Genomic DNA, 23106 nt, shown 5'->3' on the forward strand with positions numbered 1-23106 from the left:
GGCATACAAAAATGGGAATAAAAGTCTTCATTTTGTTTCGCTCCTCCCCCATCTGAATTCAGAGACTCAAGACATTTCACACAGCCCTCGCTTTCTAAGTCCGCTTCAGGTTGCAGATAAGGCAGTGGAGGAAATAACTCCACCCTGCTTTCCTGCTGGAGCTTATGGACTTCACACACCCCAGCCCGTATCCGTCAAATAAACGAGCTTTATTTGAACAATTGCAGTAGTGTTTCTTCACTACTCCAAATGATTTTGACAGAAATGCGTTATCAACCCATTGCACAAGTGAACCATTTGGCAGCTGGGGATGGGCAGAGGTGCAGAGTGGGACTTGAGCCAGCAGAGTTGAAGGTGGGAAAGAATTGGCATTAGCTAGCACGTTTTCTTGTTTTTATTTTAAGATGCTGCTTGATAAATTAATTCAAAAATAAATAAATGGGTTAGCTTAATAAGCTGTAGGATGCTTAAAGCCTATACATGCAGTGCTGCATTACCCTGGTCATCAAGGAATGTCTTTAAACCCCAGCTTTCATGTGGGGGGAAAAAATAAAGTTAGATTTCCAACGCTTTAGTTATGAGGAAGATTTGAAAATATAAGACTTTATTGTGGCAGTGAATTAAACTCTGATAAACCAAATAAGCGAAATTGTAAATTTTTGATGTTACACGAATAGCTGTTATAGTAATAAGTGAAAATTGTTTGTGCTGGTAGTATGTCTTTAAATATTAAGGGTATTCCAGCTGTCTTTTCGTTTTATGTAAGTAATCATCTCTGTAGTTTACTTACTCCCTCTATGCATTTTGGAACAGTGAGTCAACCCAGCAAACCAGTTAATAAGTGAAAATTGTTTGTGCTGGTAGTATGTCTTTAAATATTAAGGGTATTCCAGCTGTCTTTTCGTTTTATGTAAGTAATCATCTCTGTAGTTTACTTACTCCCTGCATTTTGAAACAGTGAGTCAACCCAGCAAACCAGTTATTCCGAAAAATCAGACTGTCACCCTACCCCTCCTAGTGCAACACAAAAATCGAGCCTTGTGCTACAAGAAAAGACAATGTCTTGGGTTTTGTCTGTGTAGTGCTATGGACATAGCATTATAGTGTTACCCTATAAATTGAAAAGTTGTGGTGATGTATTGAGCATAAGCGTGTTGATTTGCTCCCACTGGCATCTTGGGAAGATTGCACTGACTGAAGAGAGACGATTCATTTCTGCAATATGTCAAAAATCTTGGGGTGTGATACCAGGCAATGGGTACAATGGAGAAGAAAGACCCTGATGTCCGTCCCCACAATATATGTTCTTACATTAAGATAATAGATTTTTAAAATTAATTGCTACTTTACGTTATATAAATTTTAGGAGAGTCTGAAGAAGATTTTAGTGATTTCAAGAGTATCTTGATGGAACTTTGTATTGCTGCTGCAGGCAAAGTTTCGGTCTGATTTTCTGAAATGTGTTTATTCCCCTTGAAACTGATAGCAGACTGTGAAGTCACGTATCCTCATATGGCAACAGGAAGCATAACTGAACTGTGGAATTGTTAAAAAGTCAGCAGAAGAAAATAATCTACTCCTTTGCTTCAGAGCAACAATGCACAAACTTTAGTAAAGTGAAGAGAATTCCAGCACAATTAATTCTTCAGCCAAAATGTCTCTTAAAAAATGCAACAAAACAACAAATCAGATCTTAAAAGAAAAATATTTTCCTCCTTAAATAGTAATAATAAAAGATTTAAAAGTAAGGTGTGCAGCAAAGAGCTGAGACGTTTTCATTTAAATAAATGGATATAATAATATCTTGGTTTATTAAGTTTTAAATTAGAAGGAAAAGTGGTAGAGGATAGATATTCAAAAACAAAAAATGCAGGATGTATTCTAAATTGCTTTTTTTGGACTGCAGATTCTGGTTATGATTTGTCAGTATCACAAACATTTTCTTAAAGGATTTTGTGCATGCCATCTGTTTTTTTTTTTTTGGTTGGGGGTTTTTTTTGGTTCGTTTTTTTTTTTCCTGTGAGGTACTCTTACTGGTTTTCACACTGCTTCCGTGATTCCGGGTGTGAATGTATAATTTAGGACACTTCTTAGAGAACCCATCATCCTTTGAACTGTTAAGTACATGTACTTAATTCCTGTTAAGTATATTTTCTGAAGAAATCTAGGAAGAGAAATAGGACTCTGTAAGGATGCTTGTATGTACTGTATAGGCTCTGTAAGGTGCTGTGAGTGAAATGGGTGAGAAGGTTGGTGCTTAGTACCTGCATGAGCAGAGCTTGAGCAGAACTAAATGAGGATGAGGAACATATAAGCATATCTGTGGATAAATTAATGCTTCTGGAACTTAGAATCAATGATTTGTCCTAAGAAAAAAATACTCATCTGCCCACTTAATGTTTTTCAGTAACGCAGGTGACAATTAACCATTTAATAATAGCCCTTTGCATTATTGCCTTTTTAAAATTAGCCAGATGTACTTTGGAGTACCTTGTAGCACGTCCCCTGTGCTGATGGTGCAGGGGTGTGGTAACCGGGATCACGTTGGAGGCCACAGCTGGAGCTTGCCAAAGGAATGCAACAAACAAGATGATTGTGTGAATGATCCAGCTACCAATTTATTCAGTTAAAATTCTGCTCTTGTGAACATCACTGTAGTATGTAATGACCAAAGTGCTTCTTTGTACTCTTTCAAAATACAGTCACAAAACAAAACGAACGCTGTTGTTTAAGGGGTGGGAGAGAAAATGAGGCTAGTTCAGGGTGTCTATCCATTTCTTATTGTGGTCATTACGGATTTCGTACACTTAGACTTTTTTTTTTTTCCCCTTCAATGAATGGATGATACGCTTGTCCATTCTGCTTCTTGTGTAAAACACCTGAGGACAAATGAAGTGCTCAGACTCTCAAGCCTTACTTCTTACTGGAGGAAACTAATCAGTGTTTTCAGAACAGAGTAGTAGCTTCTGAATTATCTGAGAAACATAGTTCAATACATCTTTCTAATTATGTGTAACTTTCCGTGTTTACACATCGAATGTGTAAACACATTCCATGTTTACTAACACCTAATAATGACCTATTCTATAGCACTTTGCTGTTCCTTGGGAGATTCTCGTTTGTCTATTCATCTGTCTCTGTAGAGCCTGCAGAATGAATATCAAGAAATATGTTACATATTCAAATAAAACTGTGCAACTCCATATTTCACCCATATTTTATAATATTATTTGTATCTAAATTTCCTAGATGTAATTGAAAACTTCAAATCTCTGGTGAATTTACATGTGAAAGCCAAGCAAACTTGACTGAAAAATCTCAGAATAATTATGCTACTCTGTAGAATTTACTTGAAGTTCTGAAAGTGTACAGAAAGGGAGGATGGAGCACGTTTTTACACTTCATCCCCTATTCTATGCCAATAATGATCTTTTCTCTGTTGTACTTCTTCCTGCCCCACAGCCCATTTCCATTCCCAAGTCTTCCTTTCTTTTTTCCTGAGTGGGATGATGGTGTCACTGTCTTGCATTCCTGTCGTTTCTCCCTGTCTTGTAGCTATCTCAACGACTTGGACCGCATAGCGGATTCCACCTATCTGCCAACGCAGCAAGACGTGCTCAGAGTTCGAGTCCCCACGACAGGGATCATTGAATATCCATTCGACTTGCAAAGCGTCATTTTCAGGTACAAAAAAGTTGCAGCGCTCACTTGTTTTGTTTCTTCTGTTTCCTTTTACATGAGCAATACAATGTGTAGGATATTGGTTAGAAGTGCATGTATTTTACGTTTTTAAAACTTCAGCTTGGTCCTTATATTTTCATGTGATCACCCAGATGTAATAATGATGTTAAAGATGTCAAAAGGTTGAAATACAATTAGGTTTGGCTTTTTCAAAGGTAGTTCTTACTGTTAGAAAACATGCAATTTGTCTTTTCAATAATATTTATCAAAATTTCACTGTGAATAATAATCTGAAAATACAATCATCTGTCCTCTTAATTCACAGAAATGGTGGAATACAAAGTTACCACAGGTGTAGCTGATCTTTAGAAATTACTCTCCTTTAGAGAGAAATCACCTTAGTTGAGAGCAAGTGCAGTTGTTTAAAAAATAACTATGAAATTGCAATTTCAAGTTGGACACCTGTGTTTAGTTGCGCTGAGACACGGGATGAAATGGGAATACACTGCAAACAAATTTGAGCTTTAATTTTGTCTATTGAAATTTTTGTATATGTATAGTGTGTTCTAGTCATCCTCTTAAGAAGGGGCAGCTTAACAAGTTGGAAATTTACGCTGGTAATTTGTGGGGAAAGGCAGAGCACCAAGTCTGTTCTGTTCCTGTCTGTTTCTGCTGAATACACAGGACATACACAAATGGCTCCTGAGACCTTTGTGTCTGAGACCCACAGTAAGTCAAATACAGAAAATGCATCAAACTTAAAAGAAAATATGATTAATTGTCTACTTACAACAAATTCTATTAAATGTCAATGGAAAAATCGTGAAGAAAAGCAAACCAAACTCTGTTTTCAACGAAGTTCTTGAATTTTGCATTGTATGTACTCATGTGTTTATCTGTTAAAGCATTCATGGAGTTGATGTGGATGTTAATTTTGCAGAATGGTGGATGTAGGAGGCCAGCGATCAGAAAGAAGAAAATGGATACATTGCTTTGAGAACGTCACATCTATCATGTTCCTAGTAGCACTTAGTGAATATGATCAAGTGCTTGTGGAGTCAGACAATGAGGTAAGCAAGTGTCAGCCAAAAGCATCAGTTCTAAAGAAAAAGATAACTAGCCCAGTGCAAGGTGTCTTTCAAATGCGTCTACCAACAGTCATACACAAATCTTCAAATATGACAAAGCTGATTGACCCCGTGGAGGGCTCAATGAAACCTTTCTACTTTGTGTTAAAGGGGAGTCAGAGAAGTGCTCTTAGTTTGGCTGTTTGTGCAGTTAGAGTTACATAGCAGAGCCAAAAAAAACAGGCAGTGGAAATGGAAACAAAACGTGTATATTCTTTGCTAGGACAGGTCCTGAAGTAGTAAACTGTATTCCTTTGACTTGGAGCGTAGGATGTAGATTGTATCTTTATTTCAAAAAGTAATAGAAATAAAAGTGAGCTGAGGAGGCAAAGCACACTAGCATCCAGTAATTTGAATGCAGTTTTAGAGAGTAGGGACGTTATTTAGCATTTAGATTTCTTTGTTTTTGCTGAGGACTATTTTAAGTTATTCATCAAGCTTTTATGTTACTCCCTGTCCTGTGCCGGTCTTTTAACACATGCTTGGCAAAGTTAGGTGAAAAAAAGAAAACATTTCAATGTTCTTCACAGCTACATGTCAGTTTGACTGTTTTAGAGAGTGGTTCCCCAAACAAGGTAAAACAGGTGTCCGTGGACGTTCATGTTTCTGTGCTGAACTTTCTTCAGGATTGATTTTTTGATAAAATCTGGGACTCTGAAAGCTCTTGCACTTATAGTCTTGCCATAAAAGAAAAATAAGGTTATGTTAATTATATAATCAACTGTATTTTTCAAAGTTGAATTTACAGAAATGATGATGCAATCTGCACCACTTCATCTATTGTAATTTTGGAAACTAGGCATGTGTAGATAAAATGAGAACTCAGCCAGACTTGGCTTGTTTCAAGCCAAGTCAGAAATGTCTGTTCTATCTTCTTCTGTTTGCATTATTCTTTTGTAGCCACAAAGTCAACGCAGAAGTATTCAGTATTTTAATTATCCAAGTCAAAGCAAAATACTTTGATTATCGCATAAAGAAAAATAAGTTATGATAATTTTCAAATGCTATACTAACTATCCAAAATAAACTTACGGTTTTCTGATGTTAGCTGATTATCCCTGTGTTTTCATACTCTCTTTCTCATAGGGAGAAGTTCTTGTACGAACTGTCTTGTAGTGAGAGTTTACCAGACTCTGGTCCCCTGTTAAGTGTATCCTGCTCTAGTTAGGTGCCTTGCTCAACCCTTGCTCTAGAGCGTCAGATCTAACTTCAGAGTGCTGAGTGTGAGTTGGAGCAGTGTGTTCCTAGGCTTCTTACTCATCTAGGGTATACAATCTTGCTCTGTGTTCTCTTAAGCTAAAGGAGTTCACCTGTGGTGGAATGACCAGAACATGGGACTGGAGATTTCCTTTATGTTTTGGGTTCTCCAGTGACTGAAGTGATGTCTAAAGTTGTGATAGCTTTTCTGTAACTATATATTACTAAACTACTTTTCAACTATTATTAAAAAGATCACTTTACTCATAAAGCTGTTTTGATTTTTCAGATTTTCTCTTTTGAAACACTTTGTGGAGGCAAAACTTGTAAAACTCCTCATCATCTTGCAAATGGTTTTACTTTACTGCTGAAGTATGTATGTTTCTGATTAGCAGCAGTGGGAACCTTTGAAACTTTTTGTCTTTCAGCTTGAAATACATTCATAACTTTAATTCAAACAAGTTTTTCTTTTCAAGTCCTTCATACATACATACCCTTGTAGCACTTTCCACCTGCCTTAGGCATGTGTTACTCTTGCTCTGGGGTGGATCCAGACTGTCCTGGAGCTAAGCACCTGTTTGGACAGATTAGTTGAGGCTTTCAGCAAGCTGTACCTGTCTCGATTTTCTTGGTGTCACTGATAACACTGGTACAGATCACTGCTTGCTGCCCTTCCTTTTCCCTCCCCTGTATTTCTAAACGTTGCAGTCCCAAAGCCATGGAAGAAGAATGAGCTTATTCATTCCACATAAAGCAAAGCATGGTTTGTCTGAATGTGGGTATGGCAGAAATACAGGAAAAGCTTTTAAAGGTGTTAGTTCACACTGTGAATTTAAAAATTTACCCCAAAAAAGTATTTTTGTTCTTCACTGGGGTGTGACAAATTCCGTAGGAAAGATAGTAATTCCACTTGGAGACTTTGCTAATCAGCAAAGAGGTACTTTTTGCACTTACTCTAAATTGTGGAACAGTATTAAAATTTTAGCATCAAAGTGAGAGAGTGTGTGTAAGTGCCCTGTTTTCTTCGTATGTACGCCGTCAGTGTGATAGTATCGTAAAATCTAACTCTTCTTCGATCTGTGTGCCTCATGCTGAAATTCAAAGATCTGACTCGACAGTTTGCAGTGTTCTGCTACTCCCGTTGCATTGCTTTCATGGCCTCATTAAATAGTATGATTTTTGTAAGATGGCCTACTTTCTTCTTCTAATTAGTCCACTTCATGTTATTGCCTGAAGTCTTTCTTCCTCATAGTACGTTTTTACAAAGAAAACTATACTGATTAATAATACAAGGCATTCTCTTTAGATAATACTTTTTTCATTTATCTAATTTTCATGAATAATCATGAATCTGTAATAATTTTTGTTTACCATTTGGAGCGTGTGTATTTATATGACCATCATTATCAAACTGGTTTGGAGCCCTTAAGACTCTTTCGTGATTTGTATTTCAAAACGCCATGCCTGATAGATTCTTAGTTGTAAATCCATTTCTTCCCTTCTTTAGTTTATTCAAGAGAAATGCACTTGCTTTATAAATCAGATGAGTCTATCCTGAGTTAAGAGGCTTTGCTAGTCTCGTCTCAAGGGCTTTTACTCACTGGGTATGTGTGGGTTTGAGCTGGGAACTGCTTCTCTGTCTTCATGCCCTTGGGTCAGTTTTTTATTTCCGAGGAGTGTATAACTACTCTCAATGGGACATCATACATAGAAAATAAGATGAATGTTCGGAGTGCCTGTTATTCAGAGTCCTGCGTAGGATGACTCTTAAACGATAATGGCACTCCCATGGCAAAGATCTGCAGCTTAACAATTGGGGGCTTCAGTGCTAAAGAAAAGCATGCATGGCTGCCCAACTGTGTTTTAACTGTGATTGCTCTAACAGGTAATACTCATACTCAGAAACTTCGTCATCTTTCCTCTCTTAAGTATGTGTCTAGGTTGTACGTAACTAAGGATCTCATACAAAATGAGAAGAACTGGTAAGGACACTAACTTTACATGTATCATCCAAAATTTCAGGTTATGTACAGTTTTGAAATGCCTTTCTCTTAAGTACACGTAAAAGGAGACACAGCTAACTGTTCCAAATTCTGCCCTTAATAAAGCAGTAAGTCTGTCTAGATTCACTGGTAGAAATGAGGACAAAATTTGATCCAGAGGGCTTAATATACGAACTATATTAATAGTACTGTAAATTAAGTAAATCGTTTCTCACTCTGATATGATGTGACAAAGAAGAACACGTTGTAAGTTAAATTATAAGATGTTTGACTTTTTCATAAAAGTCTGACAGAATTAGAGGTGAGATAAAAAATGAAGGAATCATCTGTCTGGTAAATTAATTTATTACGTATTATGACTTCTAAGTCAGGCTTTTGCTCTGAATTACACCAGCAGATCAGGATAAATTTGCAGTTTTATCAAAAAGCACAGAAATATTCCTTTTTAAAATCAACCTGTGTTCTTACATATTTTTTCCTAGATGAAGTATATTAATCTATATTCCAGGATATGCTGCATGTAATTATGTGTCACGGGTAGCTCTTCTAAACATATAAAATCTCATAGTCTCCGTGCAATTAACACAAAAAGAAATTCCACCCTTACAAGAGAACCAGTAACATCTTGCAGTCATGGAAGAACTAGAGACATCATACTATGCCTTAAAATCTGGTTTCATAAAAACAGGTTTTCATTATCTTTGCAGAGCTTGTTAAACAGTTGGAAATGCCAAACATGTTTTTTCTTTTAAAAGGTTTATTAAGAACCATTGTTGGTTGTTTTTAATCAGAAAAGAGATTTTTGTCAAGTAGAGTACTGCTCTTCTTTTAAAAAGCTTTTGAAGGTTTTTTTAAGCTTTTTTTTACAGCCTGTAATATGTCCTAATAAATTATTGCATTTAGCTCCACCAAAAATGTTGGTTTTAACATAGTACAGTGCAACTGAATTTTCTCTTAAACTCTCTTCAATAATCAGAGTTGTCGTTTGATTTGCAATGAAGTTTTATAGAAAGTGTCACCCCTTAAAATTCATGGCTTTGCAGGTTTGATCCCAGATTGCAATTGCTGGGAATGTTTGAAATGTATGAAGCAGGCTGAAATGGCTGTTTTCAAAATAACAGCAAGATCGATTCCTTGGCTGAAAATCTAGACACATGCTTTCAAAGTATGTCTAATATTGCCGTTAGTTCCCGTGTGGCCTTCATTCACACGCGTTAAACTATTATCTAGCACCTGTCCTTTGGGTGATCTTCTCAAGTGCCATATTGCTCAACAGACATCAACAAAAATGATGGCATAAAGATAATTTTCCCAGCTTCTTGCTGTTGCCTGGTGTTCCTCTGGCTTTTTCTTCCTTATCACATGGAACCAAATGGCTTGTCTGCTTTAAGGACCTGCATCATCCAACCATATATGGTAACAAAATAGAATCTTTTTTGTGTGAGTCTTCATCAGTCATTTCGAAAACATGAGTATTACAACAAATACTTTTGGATGTGTTACTGTCCATCTCATTTAGAACAGAAGGATTCCCCAGAAGCTTTCCTGAACCTGCTCCATAGCTGCAGTGTAATGTGTCGTGGTGCAGCAGCCAGAGTTCTGTGAAGACCAGTGCCTGAGAATTCCGCTGCTGTAACCTCATGCTCTGTCATTCTGTTTTTCACAGGTTTAAAGCAGTTAACAGGCTATTATTTAGGAGTGGAGCTGTGATTCCCCATCAAATCTTCTAGGTTTCAGAAATGTAGAAGAGGAGGTTCATTTACCAGAGACAGGCATTTGCATGGCACTAGCCATGCAAAAGTTGTTGCACAAACCTTGCAGGATTTCAGGGGGTTACTCAGACAAATGGAACAGGAGAGATAGAAGGAAGGAGGGACATCTGACTGATGGAGTCCCTTTTGGAAGAGTGTGGAGCTGAAAAATCTTATAAGAAAGTTGTTTTTAAAAATGCTTTGTCCGAAACATGACCACCAGGGCATCGTTAAAACTCTCTAATAACTTCATAGTGTGTGCCGTGGCCATCAGCAAAACTGTGTTCAGCTTGGTGTTCATAGGTCATAGGGGCTGAGATGTGATACTTGCATGTGAGTGAAGTAGAATTGGTTGCTGAGAGGGATAGGATCTCCATTCTGGAGAGAGAGGATCAAAGCTTGCCTGGACGCAGGCATGAGCAACCGGATCTAATTACAAAGATAGTCCTGCTGTCAGCAGGGTGTTGGACCAGATGACTTTCACAGGTGCTTTCGAGCATAAATTCTTCTGTGATTCTAAGCAGAAAAATCAGTTGGACAGGTGAAAGAAGGGGTGGTTTGTGTGTTTCTTTGGGGAGCATCTTTGTGGTTATGCCATAAGGTTTTACCCTAACTTGTTTAAAACCCTGAAGAACCCTGCTTTATTAGGTGGTGGGTACCTGAATTAATGCAGTTACCTTCACAGTACTTAATTTACACTGGAGAACTGTCTTGCGATTTCATCAGAAGTAACGCTTCTATGAGGGCAAACCAGGATATTTAGAAAATTAGAATTTCAGTACCTCAGTGACAACTGCAAATTGAAGCTGAAGAACTTGGTAGGGTGGTTTTCTGTGATGTTTCTGTGCTTCAAGTACTGAATAAAGGTGCTGTGCAAGGATGTCAGGTCTTCTGATTGACAGAAAATTTCAGTATTCTTAGATTAAAATATTTAGATTAACCCTGCAATAGCTGTTTTTACTGTGAATACGTTTGTGTGTCTATACCGGTACGTAGATGCAGTCATACATGCTCATATTTTGCACCTGGACAAAATACACCTGCAAAATACATGAGTATCCAAAGACTAGATGGATCTTCTGTGGTGATTGTCAGTGCAGTCTGATAGCGGGTGTCAAACGGATACAGTGCTCCAGTCACACTGGATTTTGATGTGGCACAGAAGTAAGAAATGGCACAAGGCCACAGGGTTCAAAATACTTTCACTCTTTATAGAGGCCGTTTTCTGAAGCATGTATTTCATTGTTTCGTCAGAACTATCTTGCTGTTCAGATCTGGGCATGCTTCCACTTCTCTTCCAGTACTTCATGTTCTTTATTCCCGGGCTTGTCCTACGTGGCTCAGCACGAAGACCGAAAGAAACGTTGAAATCGGAGCACTGCTCTCTTTTGTGAATAAACAATCATGAATACTATAGTTGTCTTTTTTTTATCAACATTCAGCAACCCGGAACAATTGAGCATAGGGCAGAGGGATAATAATATGAACTCCCAAATAGAATTAAAACCCTCAGATTGTCTCTCTAATTACTCCACAATGTTATTTCCATGGGGAATAGAATCTCCAGAACTCATTGTTTGTTTCGAAACTAGAGAAAAAAACGCATTAACCATCTGTGCCAAAGTTTGTTGTGATGTGTATTGCATCCCTCCATACCTGTTCACACCTGTGTGAATGTATTTTCTTTTTGGTTCGTGGATAAAGAACCTTTTGAATGCCAAGTATCAGTTCTGGGAATCGTTTGCGTAAGGAAGAGCCAGAGCCTGCCTCTCTTTTGTTAAAATGAGTGGTTCGTAATGGAAAGGGGAGGTTGAATGGTTGCAGTGGCTGCCAGAAATGCTCCTAATAAATGTTGCTGTTAGGACAAGTGCTGGCAAAGGCAGTTGCCACATTTTTTTCCAATAACCAGAATCAAAACCGTCCAGGAAAGGGCCTTTTTTAACGAAAATTTAATTTAAAAATATTTCACCCATTTTTCTTGAAAAAAATTCATTTGTATTAATGAAAAAATGTTTATGCTGGAATTCATGTTATTTCATCAAAATTAATTTAACAACCATTTTTTTAATTGAAAAAAACATTTGACAGCGTTTAGACCTTTTTTTTTTTACTTCTTTACAGACAACGTTTTTTTTTGGACGGAATTTTTGAGCTTTGGTAGTTGTTAAACGTGTCGTTTGATGGGTTTCAGCTGCTGTTTGGTTCATCTCTTCCTTTGCTGGGTACATAAAATTGCCATATATTAGCGAGCGCAGTGTTGCAAATGTAAGTTGTTGGAGAGGTGAGAGTTCTCCCAGGTGATTTAAAAATACAGTTCTCATCTGCAGAGATGTATTCCCATTCCTCTGCCAGCAGCTTTTCCATTAGGCTAGTTTGCAGAAAGATTCATGACCAGTGAAGAAAATAAAGGATTATTCCTGACCTCTGTTCGAAGTGGCATCTCACTGCATTTGAGTATTCATGAAAATATTTGAACAGCCATTGCGGTTTTTTCTTAGATGGTTAGTTAAAGCAGTATAATTACCAGTTTATCTTCATACTGGGAGCAAAAATCTGAAGCACTTCCAGTTTTGGTGGTGTTTTTACTTTTTTAGGTAGTGGGGGGCTCTGCAGTGACCTCCCACTCCCTGATTTCCTCTATTTCCCAACTTTCGTGTAGCGGTTCTGTTAAATTTCTGGCCAAGTACCCTGTACTGTAGATCAACCTGTGCAGCCAGAGAGTGCTTTTACCTAAATAGTTACTGGAAGTCTTCTAGGAGATTGGGGACATTCCTAATTAGTACAGACTTTCACACAAAAACCATTCACATGCACAAGATTTTGTCAGGTAGAATAATATATTGAGTCCATTACTGTGATACTAAATGACTTCTGAAATATTAATCCCTGCTTTTTTTTTTTTCTTTTTTTTCTGAAGCTCCCTTGCATCAGTACCTCCTCTTCTACAGTTATGGTCTCTGAACACCCCCTCACTCAAATAAACGTTTGTTACCAGCATAAATGTTATAGTGCAAGTTTTTGACTGAAAAATGCATCTTGTTTACCTCCTCCCCACCTTCCCCCGCATCATTTCAACAAAATTCAGTCCCTCCAAATTTGTGAAGTCCTAATTTCGGTAACAGACACTATTTAAATTACTAACAAGTCTTAGGACAAAAATGAGTTACTCCATTTTTTATTCAGTACGTACGTTACCGTATGCCCACTAGATGCCACTCTAGACAATCGTAAAGGCAGTCATGGGGGAAACTCCACTAGTGCTTCTGTGTTCTTTCAGATTAATATTGTTCTTGGTCTTTTCTGTCAAAGCACTATGTTTGTTAGCTGGGAAATGCTGGTTTCTCTTCACTGGGTACCAGCTTTGAACGCTATTTTAGTGCTTTACACATATTTTTGAGGATTTGACTTCTTAGAATCAAGTGGTTATAAATTGTACCAGTTGTATTATTTCTATAATTTCAGGAGTAATTGCAAATTTTTTCAGAGCAATAGACAGGAAAGAGAATTTCAATACGTAAATCCATCAGTTTAACATGAAAACTGACAGTATAGGATTAAAAAAAAAGGTGGAAGTATACTCTTTTTTAATCTACTAAAAAATGACAGAGTAAAACTTCATATTTGGATAAAAATGTGAGACAACATGGTTTATATGTCGAGTTATATTTGTGTTATTGTTTAACCATCATAGAAAAACTTCACAGCGTAAAATCTTTTATGTAGTAAGAGGTACATGGTAGAAATTTCATTTTATTTTTTAAGTTTCATAAAAACGTGTCAGAACACTGGACTGCCCCATGATTCATCAATAAGTATGGGGGGGGTGTTAAAAAGGGGAATAATCAAAAATTATATGATCTTTATATAGTTTGCAGATTTCACTTGTGGAGTTCGTATGCTGTATTTTTTAATCTGTGTTTCATGATGGTATTTTTACATTGTACTGGTGACTGTGTCAGGTTGTGTGGAGGACAGGATAATTTCATCTTGTCAAACATTCTGTAATCAAACTGATTAAAAATACTATGTAATGTTGCATATACGTTTAATAAAAGAAGGTGATGACCATGCAACGGTATGAGCTGTCATTAGCAACAGAAACCCTGTTGAGAGAACTTTTAGAGAATAATAAGCAGTATTGTTGGAGAAATTAATTCTGAAACAAAAACAGTTTTATCTGCCATGACATCCATAAAAGCTGACTTGCTCTTAGAAATGGGATAAAGAGAGATATGAAACCCTGCGGAAGGTTAAGCAGAGATTAATTACTCAAAAAATGAATTGCTTCATATTTTTGATTATTCCTTGAATCATTCTGAAAGCAAATAGTGAAACCATGTTAGAATATTTAATATGTTACTCTAGACTCAGGACCTGTATTGCTTTAGGCTACCTTTCAATTCCTGCAAAACATCTACAGAGTCCACATCTGAGTGACAAAATATCAAATGTCAGTTCACCATCCATAATAAAATCCCCTTCCATTCCCCTCTAAAATAATGGCAGAGGGTTGTATAAACACAGTTTCATGATCACATAAACTGTTGAAAAGGCATGAAGGGCCTGGAGCCCATATCTTACGAGAACTAGAGGGTGAGGAACCTGAGCTTGTTTAGCCTAGTGACGAGGATGCAGCAAGGTTTTGAAGAGGTGCAAGTGTGCCGTGAAGCCGAACTTTTCTAGATAGACAGTATGACACACTGAGGCTTGGGTAGTTCAGGCTGTATATTAGGAAATGTATTTCCCTGGATGTTAGTTTAGCAGTGGAACAGGGAAACCCAAGAGGTACTGAAACCTCCATCTGTACAAGCTTTCAGATGTGCCAAGACAAATCCATGACTGAAGTGTTCCTGTGTTGTCAGTAGTCCTACTTGAATGAAAGACTAACTAGATGAACTCTAGAGATGCCTTCCAGCCCGCATTTCAGAGTGAATACCCTGCTGCCATTTCCGTGGTGTTCCAGCAGATGTGTGACAGTCACTGTGAGTGCTTACAGCTGTTTACATTTAAACAAATTAAAGGTGGGGTTGTTATTCATTGGTGCTGTGTGATAGTTAGTGGTATCAGCAGGGCAGTAGCACCCTTGCTGGTGTGTGTGTATGTAACCATGCTCTCTGTGTTCTCTTAGATTGTAATAGTAACTGCTGTCATCTCGTCCTTCTTACAACTGGTAGACCTAGCCCTTACTCAGAAGCCATCCAGGGAACCAGGCCTGGGTATTGGGTAGGAGCAGTATTACTGTTGTATGAAGAGTCTGATTTTGGAACTAATCTGTAAATTGCTGTTTCTAATTTTATAATGAGTAGTTTCTGGTGAAATAAAGGCAAAATTCTCCAAAGATAAGCACCCCACTATCTTAATGCAGAGAATGTCGAAGGTTGCCTCTTGGGAAGTGCTACTTATCACCATATACCCTTACATTTATACTTGCCTGCTTGTCTTGTAACAGAGCACCTGACAGCAAGATCTTGACTTAAGCCTAATGATAAGTAAAGGAAGAGCTTTGCAGAAGTACATGAATATTTATAGTTAGAATTGTGCTAAAGTAATTTGTTGAATCCAGCTTCTTTACATGATAATAATGTGAGAAATTAATTCTTCTCTTAATGTTCATCTTCAGAGGTTGTGTTAGATATTTAGCAGCTTCTCCCACATAAGCTGACTGCACTTGCTCTTCATTACAACTATGCTGAGTTCTTTAGTGACAAATTCAACAAAAACAGCCCTTAAATTCAAAACACAGATGGCAATGTTTTCCTAGCTTTCCATTAGTGTTGAAGCTGTAACATTTCATCTCTCTCCTTCTTCTGTTGTGCTTTCACCTTCTTTTAAACTTCCTGTCTCTTCTCTCTTAAAACAAACTATGAAAAGCAAATGGCTTGATTCAACGCATGGGATAGTTTCAAAAGGAGAAGCCAGAGGCTGACTGTTTCGTGTGATGTTACATACTAATTTCAAGTTTACAGTGCTAGCTTTTGAGACAGTTTTTAAAAGTGCTGAAAGTTTGGTATGTATTCAGTGAGATCCCGTCTACCTCCCTGTTAAGGATAGGGAAAGGTGAAAATCCAGTGAGATTTCCTGTAATTCAGACAACTGGTAAGCATTTTTATTTTCTTGCTAAGGAGGGTTTCAGTTACGAAAAAATCATTCACCTGAAGGTGGGAGTTACAGAGAGGAAACAGAAGAGAGAGAGACCCATTCAGGTTTTTTTAGTTATGACTAAAGACCAGTTATGACTAAAAACCAAGAGCAGATACGGGTATGGTCAATGTAAAGTGAGTACCTGTCTTCCCTCTAGGGTGTGTTAAGTACTTTGTTTTCTTACACTGTAAGTGCAGTTCATGGAACTAAGAAGCAGGAAAAGAAATAGTAAAAAAAACCCCGACTTGAGTGTGAAGTTAGGATGACTACTGAATAGATTATTTTTTTCCCCCTCCTCTGAGTCCCCTTGAGCTTATATCTGTGATGTTATTATTTGGTCTGTGCATAATAAAGTTGTAAAAGAACTGAAAGAAAAAAACAAACCCCAGGGTTAACATTCAGTTACAGATCTTGGATTTCCTCGATTGGATCTTAGATGTCTAAACCGTGATGTTAATGTGACATGTGAGTGCAATAACAGCCCTGTAATTTATGATGCTGTACTGAAATTCTTTATTCAGAGGGTCCCTGTGGACAACAAATGCTAAAATAAGTGATATCTGTAGGAAGAGTCAATAGTTTTGTTAGACCAGCTGATGCAACCAGAGAAAACAAGCTGGTGGACCATTCGTTCATGATATCATTGCATCTACGATTAAGGTTTTCTTCCAGTGAAATAGCACTGACCATAGCAGTCATTAAGTAATATGTACATAATGTTATGTACGTCCTACAGTGAACTGGAAAGGCATTTTCTTTATTAATATCTCTACAAAGGTTTGCAAGGCACTTGTTAAATGTATGAATGATATGAAATCTGCATTGAATCCCTGGAATTTTCTGGCCTGACCTTTTAAAGTTCTAGCAGTACCATCTTGTTGCATATGTCTTTTGTGAAGGTGTATTTGTGTGTGGAGCACTGCAGTGTGACGTGCAAGCAGAGATGATAACCAGTGCTATCCTTTTTCCACACTTCTGTCGTGAGGGCAGAACATAGCGTTGTGTGTTGCTTTCCTTGAGAAGGGTCACGGAAATTCATGGACCCATCAATTACAGATCTTAAGGAGAGTGACCCTTTTCTTAACTGATTTGAACAGTTTGTCATCCATTGCCAACTCCTTAGAAAATGTATCTGCAGCGTCCTGATGTCTTAATCCCTGCTGTTTGCTTCATTCTGCGGATGGAGGTACAGTAAGGGCCATTCTGTAGTGATGTACACTCTGGAATAATCCCTATATCGAGGTAATTACTGTTCCTCAGGGCTGTGCGTTTGGTGCACAGAACTTTACTGTCTCACCTTCCCAATATCCTCATCTGGTACAACTGTACGGGGCAAGGTTCTCATACTATAAGAAATAATTTTACTTCAGCCAGCTCTGGCAATGTAATTTGAATTTTTTACCATTTCTCACAATTCTCAGACTTCCAGTTAGTTTGGTTTAGGACTGGATAATTTAACACAAAATTAGCAAGGCCAACAGTCTACTGCTGTTGCCTCTTTAAAGACTGTTTTCCCAGGATCAGGGTAAGATTCAGATTTACCCTGGCTCTTCCTGGAAATACAGTTAGCTGGATGACTTTTGGAGGCAAATGGCATCTGTATGAAATGAAACTTGGATTGTACTAAAGAATACAGAGAAGCTAATGAGGGTGGATAATCTGGGAGTGTTTTATTGACTCCACTTACTGACACCCTGAACTGTGTATTTTTTTTGTAAAGCTGTTGAGGGTTGCTTTCAGTTGTGTCAGACTGCACATACCACTTCTGTAAATTTCTCAAGGCTGTAATTATTTCCTTTGATACAACATTATGTTTTGTGAGCAGCTCTTTAATGCTCCGTTCTTGGTAGTACCCTTTTTTTCATCCCAGATTGGTTGTTAGTTAATTAAACTATCTTTGAAATCATGGAAACTTGCTCCTTCTGTTGAGTGGAATCCTTTGTAGATACCTCGTCAAAGAGAGGTTTAAGTCAGATGCCTCAAATCAAGTCTGAAAGGACTTGAGAGACATTTATAAATGTTTAATAGGAAAAGAAGTGACTGTGGAATGCACTTCATATTATGCATAATTCGTAATGTAAAATAAAAGCCACGTTTCTCTTACATTGAAGACAGTATTTTCTCCTTTACTGTGTATGTCTGTTGGTATTTTTATGATATGCAGTTCTTACAGAGTTAATATTTTAGCTGATAGGAAGCCAGAAATTCTTTTAGGCATGATGTCAGTGTAGCTTTAGTCTTTAGCAGATGTAGTAATGTAGCTTTAGTCTTTCTTTAGCAGAAAAATGCCTTTTGTGCTTCATCTTGTTTGGCATTGCTTTCAAACAGAAAGTGAAAATGTGCTCTGGGTCTAATAACACTATTTGCAAAACACGGTTTTCTTGAGCTTTCCTGGAGGAAAAGTCATAAATTTATCTAAACCAATTTATTTATTTTGTCTTTGCAGTTCTATGTTATGAAAAAAACCCAGCATTATAGATGAAAACATGGCAGCCCCCTTGAAGGGTTTTTGTGAAAAGCAGTAACACTTACTTTAGACAAACAATTTCTCTGTGCACTTTTCGTACTGAGAAGTTTTCAATAGCTCGTAAGTTTACTGTAAAAGAGCACTGCTAATTGAGTTGTGATGGTGTTTCACCTTCTGAGTGTCACATCAGAAGATACCAAGTGTTCATGGGTCTAGCTAAATGTGTTTTAAACCGTAGTTTGTAAGTTTACATTGCCTTATCTTTTCAATCGAGCTATAAGAATGAAAACTACCCTGTGTAGTTCCCATTGCCTTTTGGTAGGTCTAGTTTAGAGAGGAATTCTTTGTAGAATATTGAGAAGAAAACACTCTCTGATAAACAGTTAGTCTAAGGACTTCGGTTTTATGCTCAGCAATGTTGATGTTTAAATTTTTCTCCTTTCTGAATGAAATACTGGCACCATAGGACTCATGAGAGCTGACTGCAAGAGAGCAGAAGTTTTACTCCTCTGCATTGGTTTCACAACCTATAAATTTAGCTATTTATTTTCACCCGCCACTGCAGCATGCAGTAAAGTTCCATAAACTGCTTGAAGATTCTGTGGTGACATGAGAGACCAAACCATGAACTTCTACTAAATGGCTTTTGGGGGTGGGAGGAGATTTTTGTGGTTTTTTTTTAAAGTCGCTGTTCTTCATGTTTATGTTGGGCTCTTTAAAATGCACATTAATGCAAGTGAGGATACAGAACAGTCTGTTATGTGACAGATTGTTGCACGTCTCAGCAACAGCAGGATTCACCTCATTGCTGCTCTCTGGAGACCCCTTTGGTGGTGGAACAGGTTTTTTCAGAGGTTTGCAGCGTTAAATAGTAACAATAAAAAGAGTAAGTTGATTCCTTCTTTTTTTTTTTCATTTTTTTTCCTTCAGTTTTTTCTGACTCTGTATATTAACTCTGTATATTGACTCTGTGTATTAACCACATCGTGTCAGCCTAACAGTTCTTCAGAACCGTAATTTTACAGAGACGGGAAAGTGTTACAAATAGGACTGTAGGATTCACTTACCTTTCAGCTATAATGGAAGGTGGTTTTCCGGAGGAGTCAAGCGATTAAAGTGAAGACAAACCCAATGAAGCAAATTTAGCAGTTTACAGATTTTTAAGGTTTTCTCATAAGTGTTGACAAAATGTCCTCAGGTTCCAAGTTGACTTGCAGTTGTTTTGAAGCTGATCTCTTTCTAAGAATTACCTAACTCTGCATTTAAAGTTTGAGAAAGGCCTGTAAAATAATTTAGGTTCTTAAACCTTGAACTGGGTGTTTTGTTGTTGGTGGTATACTTGTCGCTACAGTGAATCGCATGCATTTCAGTATCCACCCGTTCGTTGCCTGGACTTCACGGTTGTACCCGTTACAGCTCTCATGTCCATGATCTCTCTTTTAAAGAATACTTACACTTGAGCAGCTGGATTTGCAAATGAAAATGCCTCTCTATTTAATTGCCTGCTTACTTATTAATTGTAATTTGACTCCTTGAACCTTATGTATTCATAGGAGGGTGCAAAACATGAAATGGATCCATTTACCAAATGAAGTGAAATTGCATTGATTTATTTTTAAAAAATAATTATTTTCACAAGCACCAACATTCTACTCTATTTTTTATTCCAGAATCGAATGGAAGAAAGCAAAGCACTCTTCAGGACAATTATCACATATCCATGGTTCCAGAATTCTTCAGTCATTCTGTTCTTAAATAAAAAAGACCTCTTAGAGGAGAAAATTATGTATTCCCATCTAGTTGATTATTTTCCAGAGTATGATGGTAAGTATACCGACATCAAAGCTCATGCTCTATTTACACTGCAGTAATAATGAATTGTAATAGCCTTGTCCAAATGCTGGACAGGTAAGTCTTTTGATATATTTTACTCTTTGCCATTTTTAATTATCTAAATTTTTAAAATATGATTGAACTCTTGTGGGATTTTTTAGACTGCTAGGCTTTTATTTTATACTGTGATTAATTGTGGGTAGGATGGCAGAACCTGTTTCATGGGAAATAGTTGACTTTTAGATGAGTTTTGTCTTATTACTAGTCAACCACATTATGTCTTTTTTCATGAGGTGAGGGTTTAAACTGAAATATAAAAGCTAATAAGAAAGAAGTAAAAATGCCCTCCTCACTTTTACACATTGTCACCCATACTTTTTCTTTTTTTTTCTTTTTTCTTTTTTTTTTTTTGAGGTTTGGTTATGTGTAAAGCTTCAGTATCTGAGGGTTTTGTAAGTTTAGTTTCGTAGAGCTGTGCAGAAGAGAACTGGCATTTGAATAGAAATATACTCGTTCTTTCGGGTTTTTCTTTGCATAAGTGACATCTTTTCTAAGTGACATCCTGAAGGTGAGAAGTCTCTACAGTCTGCTCTGTTACCACCACTCAAGTGACAGTAAAGCCTGTGTTAAATGCTTGTCCAGCAAAAACAGACAAACCTCACCTACTCAGCTCAGAGAAAACATTTTCTTCTGTCCTTTGCCATTGTTGAGGGAAAAAGAGTAGGGCTGGTAGGGCTGTTGGAGGTAAGGCCTGGAAGAGTCACCGAGTGCTGCAGGTCTTGCTGGACTTGACTCCTTAGACAAGGATATGGTTTGATTTGATCTCTTCTGGTGGCAGGGTAGGGTCTGTGGCTTGCAGAGTGGTCATGTGGTCCCCTCTCTGTCACAGCACACAGGGGATGTGGGAGGTGAGAAGATCGGAGGAAGGGATCAGAATTAGGTACTTTTCTGCTGGATCACATTTCCCGTCTGTTTTCCTGCACAAGGGAGGGAGTAGCTTAGGACTGAGAACTGCTAGCCAGGACTGCAAACTGGACTGATCAAATTGAGCTGAGCAGTTCTGCTGCACAGTGTCCTGTAAGAGCGTTGGAAGGGATGGGAAGGCACACTCAGTGGTCAGTGTACGGCATAAAGACACCCGCGTGTGGGTGATACTAGAAGGCTGACTCACGAGAAGACTGGATTGAAGAGCTGCGAGAGGGAAAGAGGACCAAGTCAAAAAGGGGCTCTAGATGGAGGAAAAGAAGAGAAAAATATGGATGTAGTACTTATTGTACTTCTTCAAAAACTGGTGATTAAGGAGCAGTGGACAAGAAACCTACTGGTTTATATGTCAGTTCTTTTCCAAGTTGCCACATTATTTAAATCACAACCACTTTGCAGTCTAAATTTAACATTCATTTTTTTAACATTTAACACTCATTCATTTTTTTTATAAACTCCTGAGGTCATAAACATTCTAAGATCAGTTTTCCATACTTCAGCACTTAACTTCAGTAAAATAGAAATTTAAATTACTTGAAGTTCAGTCAAAGGAAAATTTAAATTACGTAATAGACAGTAGAGTCAGTGTGATGTAAGCAAATTTGGATACAAGCTTTGAACAGTGCCAGCACGTTTTGAGAGAGTGCTGTGTCTAGCTACCATGAAACTGTTTAATAAAATACTAGGAAGTTGTTTAAAACAGTAAGTGGTTTATTGTGAAGAAATCATTGTCTTTGAAAGTCTCAAGAGTTTTCTTCAGAAATATTGCAGATTTATTTGTAGTGGTGTGAGACACTGCTGCTGCTGTTTTACAAAGTCTGGGTGACCAAGCCAAAAGCTGGAGCCTGCTGTGTTTTAGAAGCTGTGGAAGTGTTGAACAGTCCTCTGTTCTGCTTCAGAGAGCTTATGGTCTGTTTACATCCCTAAATCTCAGGAGCTGTGTCATCTGTGCGTCTGTGTGTGTGTGTATGTATATTCATGTGCATACATATTGCAGAATCTTACTCCTCCTCTGCATGCATTTGCAGCAAACCGGAAAATAAGTGATTTCTCTTCTGTGCATTCCCTACCTAAATTTTACATAGTTATCTAAACCAGAAATGTTAGAAATCGTAAGCTTGAAGTATTAAAAATAAGGTTTATTATCCAGTTGTTGAAAAATACACACACGTATGCTAAAAAGCACAGATTTCTGAAGGACAGAGCTACAGGTAACAGCTGAGCACTGGTATTCTTATTGCCGTGTAACAGCAGGAGTAATGAGGAGAATAGGAGGAGGAGGCAGCACAGAAAACACGCACGTTCCAGAAACGGGAGAACAAGGGAATAAGGGCCTGCGGAAAGGGCACTGGAGTAATGGAACAGAATTCAACAGCTTGCGGCTCATGTGCTTGCTTCTGCACTGCACTGCTGGCCCTGAGCATGAACGAATCCTCCCTGTTCCAGGCTCCAAGTCACTGCTTGATGTTCTGTCTTCTGAAAGCTGCACATGCGGTTTGGTTACACAGACTGTCTGTCTTTCTGAGAATTACCTTAATTTAGATCTGATAGGATCATTATCATACATGATTTAGATAACAAGTGAGAACATGAGCCTTTTGCAGTCAAACAGCTGCAGCTGGAGAGCGTGTGCGCTTTATTATATTTAAAGTAAATGAAGTCCTGTTGGTGACAGTATCAGACTAGTTCAGGATATAACTTCATTATGCTACCTCCTAAAATCCTCATAAAACAAATAAATGTTGCAGTGCTAAACAAACTCAGGTGTAATTTAAATGTAGTAGGTGTAGACTGATCATTCACCAATTCTGTTAACATTTTAAAAGATTTATTGCTAATTTTTCATTCCATGCAGTTACAAATTACCTGGTTTAAACATCATCCTACCAGAGGTAGTGCCTGAGTTGGGATAGTCAGCAGGA

General features: G+C 37.8%; 1 protein-coding gene across 1 annotated transcript in view; it reads left to right on the forward strand.

The window, feature by feature from the left end:
- LOC104489368 (guanine nucleotide-binding protein G(q) subunit alpha) overlaps positions 1-23106 on the forward strand; it is an 82451-nt gene that overhangs the window by 58813 nt on the left and 532 nt on the right. The window contains exons 3-5 of the mRNA XM_010131521.1: positions 3556-3684; positions 4622-4751; positions 20038-20191. Of these exons, the coding sequence (XP_010129823.1) occupies positions 3556-3684; positions 4622-4751; positions 20038-20191 (413 nt within the window). The remainder of the gene's footprint in view (positions 1-3555; positions 3685-4621; positions 4752-20037; positions 20192-23106) is intronic.

This window comes from Buceros rhinoceros, unplaced genomic scaffold, assembly GCF_000710305.1.
Source record: "Buceros rhinoceros silvestris isolate BGI_N320 unplaced genomic scaffold, ASM71030v1 scaffold12222, whole genome shotgun sequence".
Classification (NCBI taxonomy): Eukaryota; Metazoa; Chordata; class Aves; order Bucerotiformes; family Bucerotidae; genus Buceros; species Buceros rhinoceros.